This window comes from Pantherophis guttatus, chromosome 7, assembly GCF_059756535.1.
Source record: "Pantherophis guttatus breed Tessera chromosome 7, ASM5975653v1, whole genome shotgun sequence".
NCBI lineage: Eukaryota > Metazoa > Chordata > Lepidosauria > Squamata > Colubridae > Pantherophis > Pantherophis guttatus.
In genome coordinates this window covers 81,936,308-81,955,080 of record NC_142069.1, presented here as the reverse complement: position 1 = coordinate 81,955,080, position 18,773 = coordinate 81,936,308, and the positions used below count along the sequence as shown (strand labels likewise).

The 18,773-nt window shown below is 39.8% G+C and overlaps 1 protein-coding gene across 4 annotated transcripts in view; it reads left to right on the top strand.

Moving 5' to 3' along the window:
- Window positions 1-18,773, top strand: part of LRP6 (LDL receptor related protein 6) — an 81,790-nt gene that overhangs the window by 7,853 nt on the left and 55,164 nt on the right. For all 4 annotated transcript variants that reach the window (XM_034440373.3, XM_034440372.3, XM_087873304.1 and 1 more), the window contains exons 2-3: window positions 2,603-2,996; window positions 7,291-7,488. In XM_034440373.3, coding sequence (XP_034296264.1) covers window positions 2,603-2,996; window positions 7,291-7,488 — 592 coding nt within the window. The remainder of the gene's footprint in view (window positions 1-2,602; window positions 2,997-7,290; window positions 7,489-18,773) is intronic.

The window sequence follows — 18,773 nt, the reverse complement described above, 5'->3', positions numbered from 1 at the left end:
TGGTTTAGTGTAGTGTTTTAATTCAATTGTCCTACATTTTATGGAGAACTTTTAAAGAAAACATTCTGAGATACTCAAATATTTCTTCCTAATAGCTCACATCTAATAAGATCAGAACCTTGATTTTTTTATGTGTTTATTAAAACAAGTTTCACGTTTCCATTCCTCCAAATGCTATCTCTTCCATAAGTCAAGGGTTGTACCTACTTATGAAACTAAGAGTAAATGCATAAAATTGAATTTCCTCAGACACCTCTTATTTTCATTGTGGTATTGCGCTCCATTTCTGTTGATCTCTTCATATTTGAAATTTAGATATAATCCGTTTGGGACAAGAGCCTGTTTTTTTATTTTGATCACTTTTGGAGTAGACTTCAATTTGCAGACTTGACTGAATAAATTACATACAGAAGGAGAAAATAAGAGCAACCTGCAGCTAGAATAATACATAAATAAATCTGAATTTTCCAGTTTTCCTTTGGAGAGTGATATAAACAGAACTTGAAATAGGGCAAATTAGTCATTTGTCCTCCCATACCTTGGTGGAGGCATAGTTATCTCCTGGTGTTTCCTTGATTAGAGTGTTATTATCTGCCTGATTGTTTGGTGTTGATCGCTGCTTATCTGGGTATTGGTAGCTGGAAGGCATGCTTTGAGTCTTTTTGTTCCCTTCCAAGGTTTTTTAATTGACTCTTTTGACTTGTAGTTGTATAGTTTATCTATATTGATGGTTGATTTGTCTGAATGCCAAGCTTCCAGGAATTCCTTATCTGTTCTTTTATTGATTTAGCTTTGCTCTAGTCTAGGGTGCTGACAGTTTTCCAGTTGAAATAATGGCTGAGTCTGTCCATATATTGTGAAATGAAGGAGTTTTCTTTGGGTCTTCTGACTTCTAGTTGGTATTCATGGATGTCTTCTCTAGTCTTCTGCTTGTCTATTTTACATAGTAGACCTGGATATCTATGAGACAGCCTGCTCCCAGTGGCTCTCCACCCACCCACTTAGACTAAGAAGAGCAAGATTGTTCAGGATTCTCTCTTAAAATATATAATCTACCAGATTCTGGGAGATGGGCTTTCTTGATTGTTAGAGCAGCAATCCCCAAAGCATCAATTCCAGCTGTTTTTATAGGCCTTGGTGATGATCTTAGAGATAGTCCTCTTGTTTAAGAATATATTTGTATATGTGTTATGATTCCTCAGCATAGGAATAGTTCATTATTGTTGGTTATTTTAATCTTTTTGCATGGCAGTAAGTTGCTTGGAGTTGATGATTTGAATGGCATGTAAGCTTAATATACTATGAATATTACTCCCAGTGGCTCAAGGAAACACTCATATCCAGGTGACTCATATCCAGGTGGTTAAGTAATGCAAAAGCCATGCAAAAAAAGATTGTCATTTGGGCCACAGATAAGAGACATAGGAAGCATTTGTGAGATATCGTGGATGATGCATTTAATGTAATTAAAGAAGAGTTGACACGCTGAGGAGAATTGATGTGGTATTCAGATTACTGTAGACTAACCCACAACAGAATCTTCTTGCTTTTGGCCTAGTGTGATGCGCAGAAGGAATTGCTGAATGAACCAAAGTGTAAAACCATAATTGGCTGATGGTTAAAATTAGATTCACACATCACTTTTTTTTTTTAATCCATGGAATTTTGAACAAGTCCCGGTTCGCATATGACATTATGGCATTCACCCAGGCGTGTACCCTAAAATTTCTGGACTTACGTATTACTCTAGGCCAGTGGTGAAATTCAGCCGGTTCTATCCGGCTTGGGCGAACTGGTAGCGCTGACGGCGGAGGGCTCCATCCGCCCAGACATCATCATGTCCCGTTTTTGACCCTCTGCGTATGCGCAGAAGGCTCTGCGCATGCGTGGAGGAGGCGTGCGCACTCACATTTGTGAACCGGTAGCAAAGGTAAGTGAATTTCACCCCTGCTCTAGGCTGTAAGTAAATAAACCACTTGCTGAAAATAGTCCATATCTTAATACGTTGTGCGAATTCAGATTTACTGGAACTATTCTGAAGTTTTCTCACCTGAACAATAATGAGCAGAAAGTCCACACACATTCAGTCTCCATGGAGTTACTCTTTTTTGAGAGATGTTTCCCTCTAAATTTGTTTCATCCTGTTTTAAGACCTTTTAAAAAGATTGTTAACACTATGTACTTCTTGAGTGAGACATATTGTGTTACAAGTGGTGCTGGAACACTGTTAAATGAATTACACCTTGACACTGTGGTCGTCCTTGATACTGTGGTCATCAGGTCAAATCTTATTTATTTATTTATTTATTTATCTTATTTATTTATTTATTTATTTATTTATTTATTTATTATATTATATTATATTTCTATACCGCCTTTCTCCCGTAGGACTCAAGGCAGTGTACAGTCAAGATATTTGGGGGGTTATTTGCAGACTTTTTGTAGTGCAAGAGTGAAACGTTTGAGTTACGGTGTTTTTAGATGTATGTTCACCTGGAAAAATTAATATCAGAAGTTAAACTTACTGATGATAGAGGTATTTTAAATGACTGGAAACTTCGAATCATGCTTGATTACATAACATGTTTCTCTTTCTCCAAAGCATCTCCACTGTTGCTTTATGCAAATCGGCGTGATCTTCGGCTGGTGGATGCTGCGGACGTGACTGAGAATGCTACGATTGTGGTGGGTGGCTTGGAAGATGCTGCTGCGCTGGACTTTGTCTTCATCCATGGTTTGATATATTGGAGCGACGTCAGCGAAGAAGCCATTAAATGCACAAAATTCAACCAATCCGGAAGTGTGCAAAACATTGTCATTTCTGGGCTCTTGTCACCTGATGGGCTAGCTTGTGATTGGCTGGGTGAAAAACTGTACTGGACGGATTCTGAAACGAACCGGATCGAAGTTTCCAATTTGGATGGATCTTTGCGAAAGGTTTTATTCTGGCAAGAACTGGATCAACCCAGAGCGATTGCATTAGATCCTGTACGAGGGTAGGTCCATTTCTTTATGTGGTCAGAGCAATTTTTCCCAGCTCAGTAGAGACTCCTGAGCAAAGAGGGCATGTCCAAACTGATGCTCTGCTGTGTCATTGTTTCAAAACTTTAATTAAGCCATAATACAGGCTGTCTTCCCAGGAAACCCTGCTTGTATACCATGAGGGTTGTAGGCTAGGCTGGGAAGTTGAAGGAACATACTAGATTCAGACAAGCCTGACTTGAGGAGGGAACTGTATTTTTATGAAGTATGCTTTAAGAAAAGTTCTTAATTTTCCAGCGTCTAAGAATAAGAAGTTAAATGATTCAAGCTCAATTGCATTAGCATTTTTATGTATAGATTCATGAATCACAATAACTGCAGCAGAGGTAAAGGTTCCCCTCACACATATGTGCTAGTCGTTCCCAACTCTAGGGGGCGGTGCTCATCTCCGTTTCAAAGCCGAAGAGCCAGCACTGTCCAAAGACGCCTCCATGGTCATGTGGCTGGCATGGTTAAATGGCAAAGGCACACGGAACACTGTTACCTTCCCACAAAAGGTGGTCCCTATTTTTCTACTTGGATTTTTTACATGCTTTCGAACTGCTAGGTTGGCAGAAGCTGGGACAAGTCACGGGAGCTCACCCCATTACATGGTACTAGGGAGTCGAACCGCTGAACTGCCAACCTTTCGATTGACAAGCTCAGCGTCCTTAGCCACTGAGCCACCGCGTATAACTAACTATATAAATAATTTATTTTATATGTGTGTGTATATATATATACACGATAAAGAATAGAAAACAAATACTTGACCTCTACAGGGAGGAAACGTGATGAGGGTATGGCTAACTGATGAGGACTAATTAGTCCGAAATAGATCTATATTAGTCTCCCATAAGGCAGCAAACTGCTTGCTTGCTATCTGAAAAAGCCTAGAACTAGTGGATGTGATTTCACTGAGCTATGGCTGCATTTTGAAAATCTTGGTTTACATAGGACAATACCCGGCTGAGGAGAAATACATATAAAGGGCCTACGATAAGAGAAAAAAACAAATATATGTATATATGTATATGTATACACACACACACACACATATACATACATATATATACAGCATGGTAAGCAAAAATTAGACAAACTAAAGGATGAGCGGGCCGTGCACATGAACAAACAACTGTTCATGTGCATGGCCCCCTTGCAATTGCCATCTTGACTTTTTTGGAGTATGCTCTGTCGGCAATCCTGGAAGGATCCAAGTTAGTATAAATATTATCAGTAGGAAAAAAATAACAGGAGTAGGGTGTGCAAAACCCTCTTGCTTGGAGGAGGATGGAATGTTTTGAGCCACTCTGCAATTTCCATTTTTGTTTCAGACCGTGCCTATCCCTCTCTTTTAGGAGTGCTAAGTAAGAATAAGTACAGTAAATGCTCACATTTTCACAAAACTTGTTTTGGCCACCAATGGCAGTGGTTGTTATCCACTGCCTTGTTATCAGTGGAGAAGATACTACCATAAGCCTTTCAAAGAAGTAAGGCCCCTAAAATGCTCCTTAAAACCTTTGGTACGGGGAAATTGGCCTCTGAAAGGTTTAATGAACCTATAGTAGCCCCTCTAAAACAGGCAGAACTTTTGGGCTTCTCCCACTTGGGGGAGGGAGCTCTTAAAATGGCCATGAAGTGGTTCACAGGTATGTTATAAGTTTTTGTTTATCCTTGTACGTGGAATGACCTTGAAAGTCAACCAACGTGTGTCAACTATTGACTATTCTCTTTAATCTATCCCAGATGTCAAATGTCCTTGTGCAGAGTGTGGATTTCTTTGCCAGAATGATCAAAACACAAGTGTTCTGTAAAAGTCCTCTTCATCTTTTTAAAAAACATACCAGATATACTATGTGAAGAGGTGCCTCCTTTTTTTGAGAAGAGATGAACATTTTTGATTGCAAATACATTGTTTTGCTTCATGGCAAGGTTGACTGTTCTCCTCATGGTTTTAATCATAAAACCTAGTGTGAGCTATAGGATTTAAAATCTTCCTTGAAAATGGTCATTTGCCAACAGCTCATTAGTAGCTTTCCCCAATTTCTTCTCTGTGTATCTTCACCTTGTTGTCACTTTGACACTGAAAAATCTTGGCAGGTGAAATGTCAAACTGATTAAATTCAAATGTATTTTGTGGATTTAAAAAAATAAATAAATTGTGTGAGTTTGAATGTTGAATCATGATAATATAATATGCTAACTACATATGTCAGAATTATTACCTAAACCTCTTGTTTGAGAGCAGATTCCGTAGGCATATGTTACTCTGAGTGTAAATACAAAGAACAATGAGAAAAACTCTGATTGAATTTCTCTGAATTCATTTGAAATGAGTTTCAAATGAAACTCTGAATTTCATTTCAGGTTTTCAGGGGTTGATGCGGGCAGTTCATTGCTATGTTGTAAGTCACCTTTGCTTCTGAATTAGAATCCAAATGATCATTCTCAGAAATTTAACAATATGTGCAAACTCAATTATTTCCTGAAGAAATGCCTAACTCTTCTTGAAATTCTCCAGTGATGAAGCTCCCACAACTTCTGAAGGCCAGCTGTTCCATTGGTTGATTGCTCTCAGTGTCAGAAAATTTGTCCTTATTTCCAGGTTGAATATCTCCTTGTTCAGTTTCCATCCATTATTCTTTGTCTGGCCTTCAGGTATTTTTGAAAATAGCTTGACCCCCTCCTTTCTGTGGCAGTCCCTCAAATATTGGAAGACTGCTATCATGTGTCCCCTGATGATTTTCTTCACTAGACTAGCCATGTCCACTTCCTGCAACCGTTCTTCATATGTTTTAGCCTCCAGTCCCCTAATCATCTTTGTTGCTCTTCTCTGCACTCTTTCTAGAGTCTCAACATCTTTTTTATAGAGTGTTGATCAAAACTGGGTATAGTATTCTAGGAGTTGTCTTACTAAGGCTTTATAGAGTGGTATTAGTATCTCACTTGATCTTGATTGTATCCGGGGATAAAATGCTACCGATTTGGTAGTAATAAAAGCTACTGGTTCAGGTGAACCGGTAATAAAAAAATGTTACCGATCGTCTGAACCGGTATTTCTGACTATCCGAAAGCAGGAAATCCTGCTTTCTAACGAATCTAAATCACATGGCACAGCTGTTCCCTCCCCCCCCCTGTTCTACTTATCTTCTTAAGCCTCCTTTTTCCACGCAGTGTGCGTTTGGCACGCAGTGCGCATGCACGCGCGCAGCGAACTGCTAGATTTCACCACTGATTGTATCCTGTTAATGTAATTTAGGATTGCATTGGCTTTTTTGGCTACCACTGCACACTTGGCTCATATTTAATTTATTTGGTTGTCCACTAAGACTCCAAGATTCCTCTCACAGTTACTGTTATTACTTACTGTTTGCAAAGTGCTTTTTTTACATGAAAGATGATTCTAGTCTTTTACAGAACCAGGTCTAGAATTAGTGCTAGATTTGGAGCTCCTTTTTTCAAGCATTGCTTCTTTTGACCATAATTGAATGCTGGTCCTTCTGCCTTCCTGGGTATGGGTTTTGGGGGGGAGGGGGTGTTTGCTTTCTTTTCAGAAATGGAAGGGTAACTTCCCCCATCCCTGTTTTTCTGAGGATATCAGAGATAATTCAAACAAAAACAAAAAACAGCTCTACCCAAGAGAGATATAATCCCAAATGATGCCAGAAATTTACAGGGAATCCTTGTTTTATGGACATCATTGGGATCAGAATTTCCATCGCCAAGCGAGTTGATGGTTAAGTTAGCTACACTCAGTTTTACGACCTTTTATCATGGTTGTTAAGAAAATCACTGCTGTTTTTAAGCGAATCATGCGATCGTTAAGCAAATCTAGCGTCTCCCATTGATTTTGCTTGTTGGGAACCAGTTGGGAAGGTTTGCAAATGGTGATCAGATGACCTGAGGTGCTGCAACTGTCATAAATACATGCCATTTGCCAAGTATCCAAATTTTGATCATGCAACCATGGAGATGCAGCAATGGGTCATAAATGTGAGGATGGGTCATAAATCACTTTTTCCAGTGCTGTTGTAACTTTGAACGGTCACCAAATGAATGGTTGTAAGTCGAGGACTACCTGAACCAGGATACACCTATCTCACAAACTAACCCCATTATCCATTATCCAACTCGGATCAAGAACAGAGGTAACAAGCAATGTAGTTCATTGATATTTTGCTTCTCTTTGGAAGATGCTTACAGTATATTTGGGGGGAAAATGTGGATATAACTGTTTCTCATATTATTATTTTTTTTAAATCTCAGGTTCATGTATTGGACGGACTGGGGAGAAATGCCAAAGATAGAACGGGCTGGCATGGATGGTTCAAGCCGTTCAGTTATCATTAATGCAGATATTTATTGGCCAAATGGATTAACCTTGGATTATGAAGAACAGAAGCTGTATTGGGCAGATGCCAAATTGAACTTCATTCACAGATCAAATCTGGACGGGACACATAGGTATGAATTCAGATGGCAATTTTAAAGGAAACCTGTGTTTTTAATCTTAGACAAATGGAAAAGTTAGCCCTCAATTTACAATATTGTAATTGAGCCTTGAATTATAGTCTTAAACCGGGATGGGCAACCATAACTTCTTTACTGCCTGTGGACTTCAACTCCCAGAATTCCTGAGCCAGCTTCTGGGAGTTGAAGTCCACAGGTTGGAGGCCGCAGTGGCCCACTCCTGTCTTAAATCATAGTTGTCATTAACCAGGTCATGTGTCTGTGACAAATTTGATGAACTTTTTTGCGGTGGTTATTAAGTGAATGCATTATACCCAATGGGCTTTTTTTTTTTTGCCAGATCTCTGAAGTGTAAACACCAGAAACTGGTAAAAAAAACCTCCAAAAATCATGTTCACCTGGCTACAGGAACACTGCAAAAGACCATAAATGCAAGCTGGTTGCCAAGCATCCAAAACGTAGTCTTAGGTTGTGGCCATTGGAACTCCAGAATCAGGTTCTAAATACCTTTTTGGGGCTCCATGGTAAGTTTGAATAGTTGCGAAGCAACAGGTTGTTAAACGAGAACTGTCTGTAATACAAGCCAATTGTTGCCCATGATTTCTCTGCTTTTGTTTTATTTTGTTAAATTTCAGATATCTTGATTTAGAATGATACTTTGTTTTTATCTACAGAAGAAAGGTAAAGACAGTTAATTTTCTAAGAATTTCTGAAGGAAATTTCTTAATTTGTTTGATTCAAGTAAAATCAAATGAGAATGGCTTTTAACAAGAAAATCTGGCATTTAAAAAAAATGAAACACTGTAATTAATGCTTACTTTTAATTTTAATTTTTGTTTTTGTTTATTTTGCATGCTGTGTGGAATTCTTTCAACGGGGTAAATTGTGATAGTGAATATTAAGTGGGGAAAATTATGCAGCTATTCAAAACTATTTAAAATATTTATGAAGTCATTTGTTTAAATTGCATTGAAATATAGAAACATTTACAAATATGGCATATCTTTCAGTGGTATAATTTTCAGTCATTAGTAGTCTGAATCTATAGCAGAAAGGAAAAAGAAGTGTTTGGCTTAATAAATGGTCCCTATCAATACAGGTGGTCCTTGATTTACAACAGTTTGTTTAATGACCGTTCGAAGTTACAATGTTATTGAAAAAAGTGTTATTTATTACCATTTTTCACACTTATGGCCATTGTAGCATCCCCATGATCACGTGATTTACATTTAGATGCTTGACAGCTGACTCATATTTATGACGGTTGTAGTGTCCCAGGGTGATGTGATCCCCTTTTGTGACCTTCTGACAAGCAAAGTCAATGGGGAAGCCAGATTCATTTTACAACCTTATTACTAATTTAACAACTGTAGTGATTCACTTAACAAATGTGGCAAAAAAAGTGGTAAAAGGGGGCCAAACTCATTTAACAAATTTCTCACTTAACATAAATTTTGCGCTCATTTGTGGCTGTAACTTGAGGACTACCTGTATTGTCCCTTCCCTGAGTAAGGATTACTCACAATATGGTCTTCTAATTGAATCTGACCACATGTAGAACACACAATAAAACTGTACACCATTACAAATTGCAGCTGGGGAAGTTTTTTCTCATAATTATGAAATCACTGTCTTTGGCTTATCTGTGGTTTTTGTTCAGTTGGTTTGTGTTGCTGATCTTTTTTTTTTAATTGTCCGTTAGAGTCACCCAAATATACTTACTGGATTCACTGTGGTTATTTATCTTTGTTGATATTTTTAAGCAAGCTCCAAAGAACTACTGGATGAATGTGGCCTGGTTTTTCAGAATAACATTTTAAAAAAAAAATCTTTGAGTCACTCTGGGCCCAGGGTGTTTTCGTAATGGTGTTCTAATGGCTTCAGTGTTTAAATTCAGTGCCAGGAAAAGTGCTCTTTTCCTTTACAACTAAATCTCACTTACATAGTTTTCAGTCCTTTTTAGGACCTGACTGTATTAAAAACATGTTACAGTCTAAATGTGAAAGACTGTACTTAATGTAAAGACTGAATGTAAAGAATTATCTTTGAATGTAGTTATATTAAGAGATAGTATTTATTGAAGTATCTACATGAAGGCTTTTGTGAATGTTTGCAACTGTGTGAATCGTTTTTGGCTGATGATTGTGCCTCCTATTATTTATCTCAACTCCCCCCCCCCCCCATTTTGATGTTATTGGCCAATGATTTTCTCAATAAGACAGATCGGAAAAGGATGGCAAATGAATGTCCAGTCATTCAGCAGTTATACCCAAGTTGCTTAATTAAAAAGGTGTGATCAAAGATGAATGAAAATTAAAATAGTGTGTTTTTGTTTCAAAAATTACTCATTTGAAATGGAAAGAACAAGAAAAGAAAGTATTTACATGTCACTCTTATGAATTCTGCTGCTTATTACTGTTTGCTTCCATAGTAATTATTGACTGGCATATAAAATGAAAATATATAATTTGGATGGAAATTGTAATAACAGACAAGATGCATCCACACTTTGTCACAGTCCAAATTGCAGCCCAGTGCCAGGATATTTATATCGTTATTAGTTGAAAAGTGGCCAATACGACTTCTATAATAGTCGTTTTGCAGCATCCAAACCCAAAAATTCTTGGTCAAGACAATCTGATCTGGTGGCAAATTATTGTATAAGATTATGGAGCGTGGCTTCTTAGTCTGAAAATTAGACCAGAGGAACCAGAAGTCTGCAAGGGCAAGTCCCAGTTGAGGGATTGGGAACTATATTTTTCATGCTTGCATTGGGATTCTGACTTTGAAAGTCTGAGGTTCGTGGTGGCAAAGTTTGCCTCCGCAGAATGCAGCTGCTTCTGTTCTTACTCCAGACTAGAGGAATTGTGTGAAGTTGTGACAAGATGGTATTGCCCAAAGACACCCAGGTACACACACATCAGGAGTATTATCATGCATGTTCTGTTCCAAAATGCTGATGTGATGGCTAGGGCCCTATTTGTTTTGGGGGTTTTTTATTCTGTACAGTGGTGGTGAATTCCAGAAGCATGTTAATCCATTTCAATCTACCATGGTAATATGTTCACATTGTTTGCTCTTATATTAAGTGCTCCTATATATTAAGTAATGGTTGATTATGTGCCATGAAGTCATTGTCGATACTTAGCTACCATGTAGATTTTATCCGTGGTTACCTAAGTGGTCCTTCAACTTTTCCAACCGCATCCCCATCCACTGAACTGAACTGTAACTGAATTCCACCCATCTTCGTGCTGGTTGTCTTCTTCTTCTCGTTCGTTGCACTTTTCCCAGCTTTGAAGCCTTTTCCAGAGAACAGAAAGTGTCCACAATAGGGTAATTTAAACCTATCATTTATGCCTCACGTGAGAACTCTGGACTGATTTGTTCTAGCATACATTTGTTTCCTTGGCTGTCCACAATATTCTTGGGATTGTCTTCCAACACCAAAGTCCAGAGTCTTCCTCTTCTGCTTCTTTAAAGTCCAATGTTCACTCCCGTGGATTGTGAGAGAGAATATCATGGCTTGCATTGTTCTGATTTTTATAGGTAGATACAAGGTAGTCCTCGATTTACGACCACAACTGAGCCCAAACGTTCTGTTGCTACCAAGACATTGGTTAAGTGGGTTGTGCCCCATTTCACGACCTTTCTTGACACAGTTGTTAAGTGAATCATTGCCGTTAATAATTTAGTGATATGGTTGTTAAGTGAATCTGGCTTCCCCGTTGATTTTGCTTGTCAAGAAGGTAGCCAAAGGGGATCGCATGACCTTGGGACACAGCAACAATGGTCATAAGTATGAACCAAATGCCAAGCATCTGAATTTTGATCACATGACCATGGGGATACCACAAAGGTTGTAAATGTGAAAAATGGTTTTAAGTCACTTTTTTCAGTGCTGTTGTAACTTTGAACGGTCACTAAATAAACTGTTGTAAGTTGAGGTCTACCTGTACACATCTCAGCAATTGAATATTTTTTCCGAAGCTTTCATGGCTGCTCTACGGAGTGCTGGTCTCCAGCATATTTCTTGACTGCTTGTTCCTTCACTGTGGATGGTTGAGCCTAACGGGCAGATATTGTCTGCCATTTCAGTATCATCATTGCCGATTCTAAGGCTGGTTTATCTAGTTGGATTCTCACATTTTATTATCTCGCTACAAAACAGTGAAACGCTGAACATCTCAAGATTGGTCTGAACGAAATATACTAATGCAATCTGTGCTTTGCTTGAATTAATAGCCTTATCAAACGTACAGATTAGTTATAATTAATGATTGTAATTGCCAGGGTTATGAAGAACCAGGATGATTCATTCTATAAATGGATAGTTACACGTTTAATACAAAGAAGTTCCTGGGAGTTAATGGGAGAATGCTGAAAAACAATGGAGTAAATTCAGTTAAGTTGAAGGAAAAGGAAGAATTCTGATTTTAGAATCTTATTTCAACTGGTTTTTTTTTTTTTGGTAAGCCCTTGATCAGTAGACAGATACCTGTTAAAGAGTGGCTTATGCACTTCAGTAAGGTACTCTGGAATTATTTCTTAGATCCCAGTCCAAATATTGGATTTTTGCCTGGTTAATATATGAGATTAAGGGCTTTATTACAAGCCTTTCAGACAGTAAAACACCCAGACAGGAAATACTGTCTCCAGAAATAGTCCTTTTTCTCATTAGTGGAGCAAAACAGTAGTTTAAACTTTCCTGACTAATGGAAAAATCTGTTTAAGACACTATCTCTCAAAGTAGTGGTGACCCGGATCCAATCATCTATTCCAAGTTGCATATCTGAGCAAATCAAGATGCATGGAAGAAATATATTTCAGTATAGTCTCAAAATAAGGTCGCTGTAGGAAAAATTAAAAATGCAGTAACGCGACTCCTGAGTTATCTTGCCAAGAAGGGGTTAATCATGCCAAACCTTATGCAACTTTTATGAATCTGGTGATGGCTTTTATCTCAACAGATAGAAATAGGCTGTAGCAAATGTTCTACCATCCTTGTTGTTCATCCTGATTTTTCTCACTGTAATTTTATGTATAGATATTTCCCCCTTCACTTGACTCTGATTATTTTGTATTCAGCAACGGTGCCCTCTATGTTAGGGACAAAGGAAAGGACCTCTTCATCGTTTTAAGACAAAATCATGTTGACACAAGATGATGTGGTTCCTAACTGTCCCAGATACAAATCGTTTAAGCTCTGAAGTTTCACCAAACTTGGAATAATGTCCACAAAGAACCTGTTAACCAATGTCATCCTTGTAATATGATTCTGTCTGGGTGCAATTTCAGCTTCCTCGGTCTTGCATTCTAAGTCAGCTGCGCTTTCTGAAGATTGTTTTTCAGAGCGGTTGCCTCATATACAGCATGTTAATTTGGATTTAATTGAGTCATGCCTCTGTGGCCAGGTTGGTGGACAAGTTGGACCTCATTAGGAACAGAAAGAATTGTTGCACTAGCTTAATCTGAGCCACCACCTGATACTTCAGGTGCAAAGCTGAATCCAAAACCTACTCCAGCCTGTGAACCTTATAATTTTAAAATGTTGGTCTTAAATTAATTTTTATATTTTAATGTTAATTTTATACATTTTTGTACGTTGATTAGAGACATGAAATACAAACAAATAAACTTGTTTCTTCCAAGGTACTACCACCACCACATCCAAAAGAGATTGAAAGGATACTCTGTTTCCAAAGGATACTTGATCTCTGATCAGGATCAGTTCTATCTTACCTGTGCTAAGTCTCAATTTTTGTTGGGAAACACCCGACCAGGCAGGGGTGGTGGCCTCAAGCATGGAATTAGCCTTGAATCCTTGCACAGCCACAAGAGATCCAGAACTGACCCTCATTAAGCTTCATAGAGCCTTATCTATCTGTTCCCAAGATGAAGCTGGCCATCTGGGGGCTTTCCTATATAACAGGCAGAATATAATAAAGCAGCAAGTTTGAATTCTCTATGTGTGGGTCTGATTGCTTGTGCCTGACCATTTTTGATCCAAATCTAATCCATTGCTGACCAAACATCAACCAAAGAAAGAGAAATGTCATCTGCATCTTGATGGCATATTGGTGAAGTGTCTCATAGACTTTATGTGCACATTAAGTACAGTGGTGGGATGCTGCCAGTTTAACAACTAGTTCGGTGAGTGTGTACTTTGTATGCACACATGCACTTTGCGTGCGTGCCTAAGGCGTTTGCATGCAGCCCTGAAAATGGAGCATTTAGAAGCTCAGCTGCTTACCTTCCAAGTCAGCAACGGCAAGTAAAACAGCGGGGGTGGGGGGAATCAGCTGTGCTGCGCAATTGAGATGAGCTACAAAGCAGGAAGTAAAGGACAGCATAGAGCGGGGGCGGGGTCAATTGATTATCGGCGCTATCGATTCACCCGAACCAGTCTGAACCAGCTGAATACCACCTCTGGTTAAGTAACATGAGATATAAGATCTTGGTTCTCACAATGGCATCTCCTCCATTGTTGGGTAATAGAAAACGACCCCTCCATCAGACCCATGAGGATCACTAATGTACAAGAACTAAACACATGAGATCCTTCTTTGTCAACCTCTGAAACCAACCTTTGAGGAAGGAGCAGAACCATTATAAAAACCATTTCCAACACTGATTAGGGCAGCGGCCCTCAGCCTTTCGGATACCAGGGACCGGTTCTGTGGAGAGAGGTTTTTCCACGAACCGGAGGGGGCGTGGTTTCACATGCTACCTGCATCCCATGGATGGGGCTTCAATTGTTTGCACGGCCCGGTTTCCCACATTCCGTGGACCAGTGCTGGTCCATGGACCAGGGGTTGGGGGACCTCTGAATTAGGGTATTCTGATTTTCTAAGTCATAGTCCACCAAATAGTTTGCTGCTGGGTTTTTCCTAGAGCAGTTCAGTTAACATGAATGAATTAGTGTTGTCTCCTTTCAGAATGTTGTTTGTGAGTTTCCAGTTTAGCTAATAATCCTACAATCCTCAGAGGGATCCTTTCTAGGTAAACCAGACCAGGAAGTCAACAGCACAGGGAGACTAAAACTATTTCATTTGGCTATAATAAGAGAGGTTTGCCCAGTTGCAATGTATGGCTGTGAAAGTTGGACCATAAGGAAGGCTGAGCATCAAAAAATTGAGGCCTTTGAACTCTGGTGCTGGAAAAGACTCCTGCGAGTCCCTTGGACTGCAAGGCGATGCAACCGGTCAGTCCTAGAGGAGATCAACCCTGACTGTTCTTTAGAAGGCCAGATCCTGAAGATGAAACTCAAATACTTTGGCCACCTAATGAGAAGGAAGGACTCCGTGGAGAAGAGCCTAATGCTGGGAACGATTGAGGGCAAAAGAAGAGGACCGCAGAGAACAAGGTGGCTAGATGGAGTCCCTGAAGCAGTCGGCGTGAGCTTAGATGGACTTGAGAGGATGGTTGAGGACAGGAAGGCCTGGAGGAACGTTGTCCATGGGGTCGCAATGGGTTGGACACGACTTCGCAACTAACAACAACAACAATAAGAAGAAGAAGAGAATTTTGCAAGACTAATGCATCTCCTCCAGTTAATTTGGAAGGCATTTCCTGAGCCACTTCTGAAATATTATCTTGAGTCTCTTGTACTTAAAAAAAAATGCTCCTGCTCCTTTAGGTAACAGTTCCTACATATTTGTGGCAATGTCTCTTCAGGTCTAGATCCAAGTTCTGAGCGATGACTAAGCAGGGTGCTACTTAACTAAGGCCATTTAGATATGGCCACACACTAGAGGCAGTGTGATATAAACACTGGTGCACAAATTGCAGGATTTTAAGGAACATCTTGAGGAGGAAGGAGAGGAGACTTGAGAGGACCAAGAAACAAAGGAAGAAAAGACTTCTTTGTTCCTGAACTATTATTTGCAAATAAATCCCAGCTCTTTTATGAAGCTTTGTAATTCCAGAACGCAGGCTACCATATTTTGCTTATAACTCAGTTTCTGCACAGGATACTACTGGGTTGGGCAGTTGTGACTGATTTTGTGAGGTCTCCCCTGAAAATACTTGCTTATATTTAATTGTTTCAGCAAAATAGTATTCTCTTTTAATGGTTCTTTTCATTTCCTGGCTTTGTGGAAAATTGTACAATGACTTAAAAGTTCAGGCTGTGTGCATGAATGCATGGATTTATTTAATTTAATTTATTCAACCCCAAGGCCTGGGAGAGCAGCCAGGTCTTTAAGGCTTTCTAGAATGTCAGGAGGGCGGTAGCCAGATGGGGGAATCTCATTCCAGAGGGCAGGCAACATGACAGAGAAGATGTGTTTCCGGGCTCCCAATAGGAGACTTTGCTTTATTGAAGGGATCCAGAGTGACCCAACTCGGTTGGATCAAACTGGCTTAGCTGAAGCCACAGGAGATAGGTCCATGATGGCGAACCTATGGCACACATGCCGCAGGTGGCACACAGCACCTTCTCTGTGGGCATGTGAGCCATCACCCCAGTTTAGGTCTGCTGCGCATGCACGTGTGCCTCTCACTGGCCAGCTGGTTGTCGGGTCTCTGTCACACATGTGTGCGGGGGCCATGTGTGCATGGGGGGCGTGAGGCACATGCACGGAGGACGTGCGCACATTGCATTTTGGGGGTTCAGGCGCGTGCTTTGGGCACTCGGTCCGGAAAAGGTTAGCCATCACTGAGATAGGTGGTCCCTCAAGTCACCAGGCCATAGGCAATCTAGAACTCCATAGCTCATTAATAGCACCTTGAATTGCATCCAGAAGCATATTAATAACCAGTTCAAATTGCAAAGCAGAGATGGTACATGGGCATACCAGGGCACACCAATTACTGCCCGCACCGCTTCATTTTGGACCAGTTGAAGTTTCTCAGTGGTCTTAAAGTGAAGCTCCATAGAGACCACATTTCAGAAGTCAAGTCTTGAAGCAACATAGGGCCTGATGGCTCCTGATTTAGGAAGGAACGCAACTGGTACACCAGGCAAAGTTTTGCAAAGGTTTTCCCAGCCACAGTTGCAACCTGCTCATTAAGCAGGGGCTATAAGTCCAGCAATATACCCAGATCGAGCACCATTCTTGAATGGGGAAGTGCGCCCTGATGGCTAACTCTACCCACAGTCTGGAATTCAGTCCTGAGGTTGACTTAGCTCTCCATCCTCCCAAGGTCGGTAAAATGAGGATCCAGATTGTTGGGGAGCAATTTGCTAACATTTGTCAACTGCCCAGATTGTGTTAAAGCACTGTAGGGTAGTATATAAATCTTAAATGTTGTTGCTATTGCTATTTCATCCAAGGCTAAAGACAGAACATCCTGGGTTCTGGATGGCTGTAAATCCATAGCTACTACCATAGGATTGAATCAGAGATAGTTCTTCCCCATAGATAATTCGTACAATATGTAGACACTAAGATGGGGCCTACTTATTTATTTGCTGAAATGGTGCCACAATTCAACAGAAATGATATGCAGTAATCTAATTTCCCAGAAGAAAAGAGAAGTATCAGAATACTGACTGAAAAAGAAGTCATGAACTTCGGACACTGGGTTTGCTTTGCCAAGGTTTTCTTTTTTCTCAGAGAGAACAAGTGCATTTTTCAAATAGTTGTTTGACAATACCGAATTCCAGAAGGACTGAAATGCAGGGCTTATGTTTTGCCTGCTAAAGAAGAAGAATCAATTAATTCTCGTTTCACCTTGCAGGAACAGCCCTAATGAATAGTTAAATGTATTCCTGGTGGAAATTAAATTCAATTTATAGTCTCTGGGGAAACATTCTTCCTAATACGATGAGTGTTTTTGCATTCTCTGTACTGTATGTTGGAGAACAGAATAATTCAGGAGCTGTTCACCATTTACTGGTAAACTCTTTCTGAATATTTGCAGTCAGATAGTTCTGATTAGAACAAATTAGTGTTTGAAAGGGGAAAATTAAAGCAACTTCTGTTTGGAGATATAACAATAGTAGGGATTTATATGTTTTAAAATAACATACATTTTAAAAAGTCCAATAGAATGCAATACAAAACACAATTTAAATAAAGAAGTTTTTAAAGTATTCTGTATTCCTAACTCAGAGCATTTAAGATTAATAATTGATTATTTCAGTTACGTCTACGTCCATGTTTTTCTCTTATTATTAAAACTGGAGCAGGGGTGAAATGTAAAATTTGTTACTACCGGTTCTGTGGGCATGGTTTGGTGTGGGGGAGGTAATGTGACTGGGTGGGCGTGGCCAACTTTTTTTTTTAAACTTTTCAAAGCATTTTTTCTAATGCTTTAAAAGCTTCTGCCGATCAGGCAACTCAACTGGGATCGACAGAGAGGCTTTTTAAAAAATACCTCTCTGCCGATCCCAGCTGAATTGCCTGATGGCAGAAAGGTATTTTTTAAAAAGCCTTTCTGACGATCCCAGCTGAATTGCCTGATGGCAGAGAGATATTTTTTAAAAAATACCTCTCTGCCGATCAGGCAACTTAGCTGGGATTGTCAGAGACTTTTCAAAGCATTTTTTAAACCACCTCTTCAGCCAAGAGGTTGCAGGAAAAAAGGCTTTGAAAAGCCTCTGATGATCCCAGCTGAGCCGCGCGATCATCAGAGGCTTTTTTTTTTAACTTTTAAAAGCATTTTTTCGTTGGAAGAGATGGTAGAAAAAATGCTTTTAAAAGTAAAAAAAAAAAGCCTCTGATGATCGTGCAGCTCAGCTGGGCATGGGGGGGGGCAGGGATTTTTGCTACCGGTTCTCCGAACCGCCCACCACCATCACTACCGGATCGGGCGATCCACTCCAAACCGGGAGCATTTCATCCCTGAACTGGAGGCTAAAACATACAAAAAATGGTTGCAGGAACTGGGTATGTCTAGTTTGATGAAAAGAAGGATCAGGGGAGACATGATAGCAGTGTTCCAGTATCTCAGGGGCTGCCCCAAAGAAGAGGGAGCCCAGCTATTCTCCAAAGCACCTGAGGGCAGGACAAGAAGCAATGGATGGAAACTAATCAAGGAGAGAAGCAACTTAGAACTAAGGAAAAATTTCCTGATACTTAGAACAATTAATCAGTGGAACAACTTGCCTCCAGAAGTTGTGGATGCTCCAACGCTGGAAGTTTTTAAGAAGAAATTGGACAACCATTTGTCTGAAATGGTATAAGGTTTCCTGCCTGAGTAGAAGACCTCCAAGGTCCCTTCCGTTATTCTATTCTGTTCTACTCCACTCCACTCCACTCCACAGTTGGCTTATAAGTAGAAGAATGTAGCAGGTTCTTAGCATTAAAATGTGTCTGAAATACCATCATTTC